The following is a 6459-nucleotide window of genomic DNA, read 5'->3' on the forward strand; positions in this document are numbered from 1 at the left end:
CCAGTAGCTCTTGCATTTGGCTGCTCAGCTTGTCAGGCAGAAGAAACGCAAGGTCCTGAGTATTGGTGTTCTTACCCTTTCCTCGGAGAGCTCCTTCCTGACTCAGCTAGTGGTTCTTGTGTTTAGCCAGATGTCCTGATACTGGCTGTAATTACCACATCTCTGCTTTGTGTATTTCCTGTGTTCGAAGGGCAGAGGCATGCCTCGGTGCCCTATGCCACTGTTGCCAGTGGACTAGGGAGACCCCTGGCCCCTGACGCCTCCACCGAGCCTGACTCCACTGAGTCACTGGGATGTCGCTGGAGGCTCTTAGTCTTGCTGCAAGAAAAGAATTCAAAGATGGACCAGACACAGTGGTTGAGCAGTGTAAGTGAAGAATTTATTGGAGGACACTCTCCAGATGTGAGAATGAGCGAGTTCAAAGGAGAGCTGTGCACTCCAGGGTTTGGGTCTCTAGCTTTTTTTTTTTTTTTTTTTTTTTTTTTTTTAAAGTAGGCTTCAGGCCCAGTGCAGAGCCCAACACAGAGCTTGAACTCATTCCCTGGAGATTAAGACCTGAGCTGAGATCAAGAGTCAGATGTTTAACCACCTGAGCCACCCAGGCACCTCTGAGTCTCTAATCTTACAGCTGTTAACCAGGGATGGAATATTTATTACTTGGAAAGAGGATGTCTTTGGGAGCAGGGTTTCATACCTTTTCTCCCTTGGCCAGGGACTCTGGCCTTCTTTGTATTTGGCCTGTCTGGTTTGACCTGGCTTCTTGTGACTGTTTTTGGAATGCTGCCAGCCAGGATAGGCCTCTGACTCTCCCTCCAGCTGTCTCTCACTCTCCCTTTGCTGGTCTCCAGTTTCCTGTTAAAACCTAACTAGCCGCTTACTGTAATGCCACAAGATGTCAGGGTCCCTCTGCCTGAGGTGGGAATGTGTTGTGTTGACAGCAGCAAGCCCAACGAGGGTCTCAAACTCACGAACCATGAGAGCGTGACCTGAGCCAAAGTTAGAAGCTTAACCAACTGAGCCACCCAGGCGCTCCTAATGTTAAGCTTTTAACCGCACCGCATGCCTGCCAGGAAATCTCCTGTCTGTGATGATTCCGATCTTCAGATGCAAATTCATCAGTGGAGACAGAGCACCTGATTAGGGTCAAATTTTTATTAATACTTGATACTGGAGGGCAGTTAAACTTAACTCCTCAGGTTCTGTTTTCTTCTCCTGTTACTGTTTTCTCTCAACTCTCTAACTCACCCCTTCCTCAACTGATGTAAAGATACAGATTCATAGGCCTCACCACAGACCTGCTGAGTCAGAATCTCTTGGGAGCCTGATTGGGACTACCTTGTTCATGTGCCCCCAGAGGATTCTGGTGCCCAGCTCAGGCCACGAAGAAACCTCTTGTAAGCTTCAATCTGTAGCATGCTAAGCCTACTGTTTTATTCTGGTATTAGTCTAATCTGTGCCAAAGATACTTCACGTCTATTTCTCTGTGTCATCCTGTTGTTGGCATGGTCCTTTTCTAGCTCATTTAGTGTGTGGCCTGCTTGCATTCTCTAGACTGTTCTGCTAAAGCCCCTGACCCCCCACAAACCCTGCTGGACACAAGCCCTCTGTCCAGTGCCTGCCCCACTGTCCTGCATCTCCTGCTCTACCGGCCAGCACTGCTGAGCTGAGCTCTGTGCTGCACCCCTGTCTTCAGCTCAGGTGCCTGGGCTAGCTGCCTCTTCAAGACCCTACCTGAGTAAGCAGCTCTTCTCTCCCCTCCCGGTACAGGACTCACTACCAGAGAAGCTGGCTGTGCACGAGAAGAATGTCCGAGAATTTGATGCCTTTGTAGAAACTCTGCAGTAAAAGTTGGTGTCCTCAAGTACCAGCAGCATCCCCTTTTTGTGGTCCCAGGAGCCAGAGCCTCCCTCTCATCAGCTGCTCCCATCCCTCATCTTGCTCCAGGTGGAAGAAAGGCTGGTTTCCCCCATGGGGACCCAGAAGTCTCTGTTCTTGCACCTCCTGGAGACTCCATGGCGGCAGTCAAGCCCAGTGATAGCATTTGATGACTCACCCCCTGGTCTTGAAGATTGGAAGATGCTTTTTAACAAAAGGGCCCTCGGGGTCGTCTGCTTACACCGCCCATCAGCAACTGCTTCACAAAGGCTGTCATCCCGTTCTTCCTGCCCACCCCTTGCCCTGGGTCCACCCTGCAGCTGGCCCCTTGTCCACCTGCCGTTACTGTCAACCACTTGACATTCCAACTGGTGGCCCAGAGCCTGGTGTGGAGGCAGAAAGAAGAAGGAGACAGTACCGGGAGGAAGAAGGAAGGCCTCCTTCAGGCTCTTTTTTTCTTTTCTTTTTCTTTTTTTTTTTTTTTTTCATCCTTTTTGGTTTGGTGTCTTCTTCTCTCCCTCTCTGCCCCTGTGCCTATACTTTTGGCAATATGACAGGCCTCCTGCCCAAGGTGGCGAGAACTCCAAAGTCAGCCATTCCCACCCTTGAGGGTTGTGCTAGCCCATCCCTCAGCAGAGGGTCGAGCAGCCCTGGTGGCTGCCTGTGCAGCTCCTCAGCTCCATGGAAACAAGAATCTTGTGTCTCCAGGATTCTGTCATTGGGAGTCACAGCAAAAGTTTTTTCTCTCCTTTTCCCCACTGTTGCTGCTCCTTGGTTAAAAAACATGGTAAATATTTATTACTTTCAGAGAAATCAGATATTTTATAGAGAAAATATGTTTGAGGTTAGGATGTTTTCACTTGGGGAAGGTGGAGGGCCTCTTCCTGGAGTAGGGCCTCCTCCTGTGGGGGTTCCTCAGGTTCTGGGTTGCTGCTGTGAGGGTCTTACTTCCTATTTACACAAGGTGGGATCCAAGAATAGGACTGGCTGGGGGCGACAGAACCTCCCAGAATTGCTGCACTTGAACTGACGACAGGCTTTACCTTTGACTCCTACATATGCCTGGTGAGAGTCTTGAATCTCTCCCAGCTTCTGCAGAGTAACTGACTCCATTCTGGCAGCCCAGGAAATCTTGGGTGCTAAATGTGTACAACTCTGTGTGTACAACTCGCCAGACTTGTACCATGCACATACAGTGCATTGTATGTGCCCTGCTGTGGCCACGGGGAAGGCTGGAGGGGCCCCTCCTTCTGGGGGCACTTGTTCCTGTTTCTCAGGGCTGGGTTATGGGCCTTTTCCTCCTTCCTCCTGGGCCTGGCCACCACCTTTCTTTAATCCCAGGGTCTGCACACCACCCTGAGGTTTCCTGGCTGGATTGGTTCCTTGTTGAGAAACCAAAGCTAGGCATATGATTGACTTAACCTTTTAGGTATCGTTACTTGAGTAAGTCAAGTGCCTAGCCTCACCCACCTACCATCTGTCCCTCTCCCAGCCTAACTGGCAGTCCTGGCCAAGGAAAACAAGGCCCACCCCTTTACTCCTGGCCCACCTGGGCTATTCATTGGCAGCAGCTGTTCTGCAATGGAGCAGGTGGTCCTTAACTGCTTGTTAGTAAATGCATGTGACACTGGTCCCACCTACAAGACTGAGCTCTGAGGGCTGGAGTGGGCTCTGATGCCGTCTCAGGCAGTTGGAGCCCTTCTGCCCCTGTTGCATGCATTCTGCTGCCACAAAGAAATGTTCCCAGCAGTGGTGTACAAATGGCCCTCCCATCTGGGCCAGTGTGCACCATGGCCTGCTAAACCAATCCAGACTTACTCCCAAGGCCCCACTGCTGAGAAGGGTGAAGCCCTGGTAAGCTATTGATTGCCCATGCCCTCAGCCCCATCCTGCCACAATATCTCAGCCACTGTCCTCCTCCTGAGGCTGAGCACTGAATGGCCTGTTAGCTGTTTTCCTCTTTGGCTCCTAATTGTTGGCCTTTGCAGGCAGCAGCCTTTCCTTTAGGACCCCCATCAGTGAAAGGCCAGGGAGGCTGAGACCTGAGCTGAGCCTGGGAGGAGCAGAGCAACTGTCAAGGCTGGCCCTTGCCCCTCAGCCCCATACAGTGACAGGGATGAGCCCTAGACTGACTCCTGCAGCACCCCCTGGGACAGGGCTGGGACCCGTCACTCATCTCCAGGTGACAGAGTCCCTCCCCCGCCTCCATCCCACCTTGTTTGGAAATATTGAGCTATACTTTAAAATGTATTCAAGAAATTTCCAATAAATTTTTTCTGTACTTTACAGCCTCCTGTCCTACAAGTTTTGTAAAAAGATAACCCACCCCATCCCACTTCTGTGAGGATCCTGGTCCCTGACGGGCCCCCTCCATGGAAGTGGGGGAAGAGCAGTAGATATGAAGTGCAGAGTGGCTTTGGAGTCAGGCAGGCTGTTTTGTCTTGGGGCTTGGCCACCAAGCAGCTGTGCAACCTTGGGGCCAATCAGGAAACTGCTTGGAGTCTCATTTTCCTTGGCTGTACTGTTCCCATTTTGAGGGCTTATCTGTGAATAGTCAGTGAGGTAACGTGCATGAAGTTGACATGCATATGAAGTGTGGCCATGGCATCATCATCAGCTCTTTCTTGCCCCCTACACAGCCCAGCCCAGCCCAGCACTCAGCCTGGAGGCTCAGAGTGAGAAACAGCTGGCAGGTCTCCGCCATGTTCCCAGTGGAAGCAGACAGGGAATGTGGGGCTTTCCAAGCTGCCCGGTATCTGTTTGCTGATCTAGGAGGAGTTGTGGCTGAGCAAACCAGACAGGGGAAGGGGTTGAATGAAATATAGGGAAGTCAAGGGCCCGTCAAGTTTGTTTAGCTGCTCCGATCTGACAGCTTGAGCAAGGCCCTGTTGTGGTCTCTAAGGAGCCATGACAAGTAGAAGAACCCCGCGGACATTATTCCTGCCTGGCCCCCTGTGTGCTTCTGTAGCACACATCTCAGCCTTGGTAAAGCTGGCTCCTGCCTCCTAACTTGTGACTGCACTGGGGGATGGGAGCGAGAGGTAGAGCCAGTATCGCAGAGGCAGAAATGGTTCTAGAAGCAAGGGACTAACTGCCTGACAGACCTAGGCAACTGTTGTGTGGGTTGCCTCCCTACACCCTTCAGGCTGAAGCCAGGGCAGCAAATGGTTAGAAAATTCTAAATTTAGCGCAAACCTATGGCTGAAAAGAATGAGGCTGCCCACTGCCATTGTTATGGGCCCTCGGAGCCCTAGCTTGTTAGTTAACTGCACATGATACTCGCCATGATACCTGACTGTGCAGCCAGTTGGGACAGTCACTGAACCCACATCAGAAATGGTGAAAAGGCTGTCCCTAGTGTCTTTACCTTCAGTTGGGATCCCCCCCCAAAAGCAAACTAAAAGCGTTCAGTTGTCCCATGTCTCATGATGGTGTCCTACCCCTTTAAAGCTTCTCCCTACACCCTGCCCCCAGAGACCTGCTGTTGCCAAGGCAGCAGTAAACTGGCTTTTGCGTCACTCAGAGGCCCTGCCAGGAGCCCAGCCCAAGTGAACAACTCTCTTGGTCTCTGGCTCCCCTCTCATAGTTTCCCTAGGATACTGTCCCTCTGTTCCAAACAGTCACCCAGCATAGAGCTGAACAGAGCCAGTGAGAGAGGCTGCCAGTGCCTTCCGTTGGACTAACTGGGTGAGGGCCAGTTGTGCAATGGGACTAGCTTCCTGCAGCTCGGTGCCTGTGTTTTTAACCAGCATCTTAACACCACAGCTTGATCCTGCAGTTCTGCCCTGGCTCCCCCAGCCAGAGCAGGCAACGAGGAGAAAAAAGAACAGGCTCAGCTGAGGCCACCGTAACCTGATTGCAATCAACAGGCAGGCAGCAGACAGGTGGAACTTGACCTTGACCATCATGCCAAGTGAAATTCTGATCTGCCCTCCAAGTGACAAACCATTATCTTTAACTTGTGGTAAAATACACATAACTTAAATTTTACCATCTTAATCTTTAAAAGCACAGCAAAACCTGCTCAGGAGAGGAAGGGAAAACTGTATATTTCCTAGCCTCTATAGGATTGGGTGGCAGGTGGAAAGAGCCAAGTCTTTCAGGCCAACAGGAGGGCCAAGAGAAGCAAATGGTCACATGAGGTTTCCAATCCCAGCTGCTCCACAAAATTAGGACCATCTCATTCCTTTGTGAAATGACAGTCATTCTGATCACCACGGAGCACTCACTGTTACATCCTGTGTGCATCATTTCTGATCCTTAGAGAAATAAGGAGACAGTCTCATGTGGGCTGATTATATGGCTGTTACCATTTGGAGCTGGTGGGAGGGGTGATGGGACTAGGACTCAAGACCAGGTCTGACTCTAAAGCCCACACTGCTTTCACCACGGTCCCTTTCATTCTGGGGACAGAAGAGGCCTTGGTCATAGGATACAGCACTTGGTGGCCAGTTGGAATGGTGCACACTTACAACATGGAGAGTGACCATTCACACGTCCAAGCCTGGAAGATGTCAGAAAGCTGGCTTCACACCCACTCCCCAAGGAACAAGACAAGGAAGGAAGGAAGGGTTCAGATGGACT

The 6459-nt window shown here is 51.1% G+C and overlaps 1 protein-coding gene across 12 annotated transcripts in view; it reads left to right on the forward strand.

The window, feature by feature from the left end:
- The window catches only part of ATG13 (autophagy related 13), a 53930-nt gene extending 49769 nt beyond the window's left edge, over positions 1-4161 (forward strand). For all 12 annotated transcript variants that reach the window (XM_043582398.1, XM_043582395.1, XM_043582397.1 and 9 more), the window contains one exon: positions 1768-4161. In XM_043582398.1, the coding sequence (XP_043438333.1) occupies positions 1768-1845 (78 nt within the window). In that variant the 3' untranslated portion in view covers positions 1846-4161. The remainder of the gene's footprint in view (positions 1-1767) is intronic.
- Positions 4162-6459: the final 2298 nt, after the last annotated feature.

The sequence above is a fragment of the Prionailurus bengalensis genome, chromosome D1 (genome assembly GCF_016509475.1).
Source record: "Prionailurus bengalensis isolate Pbe53 chromosome D1, Fcat_Pben_1.1_paternal_pri, whole genome shotgun sequence".
In the NCBI taxonomy this organism is placed as follows: domain Eukaryota; kingdom Metazoa; phylum Chordata; class Mammalia; order Carnivora; family Felidae; genus Prionailurus; species Prionailurus bengalensis.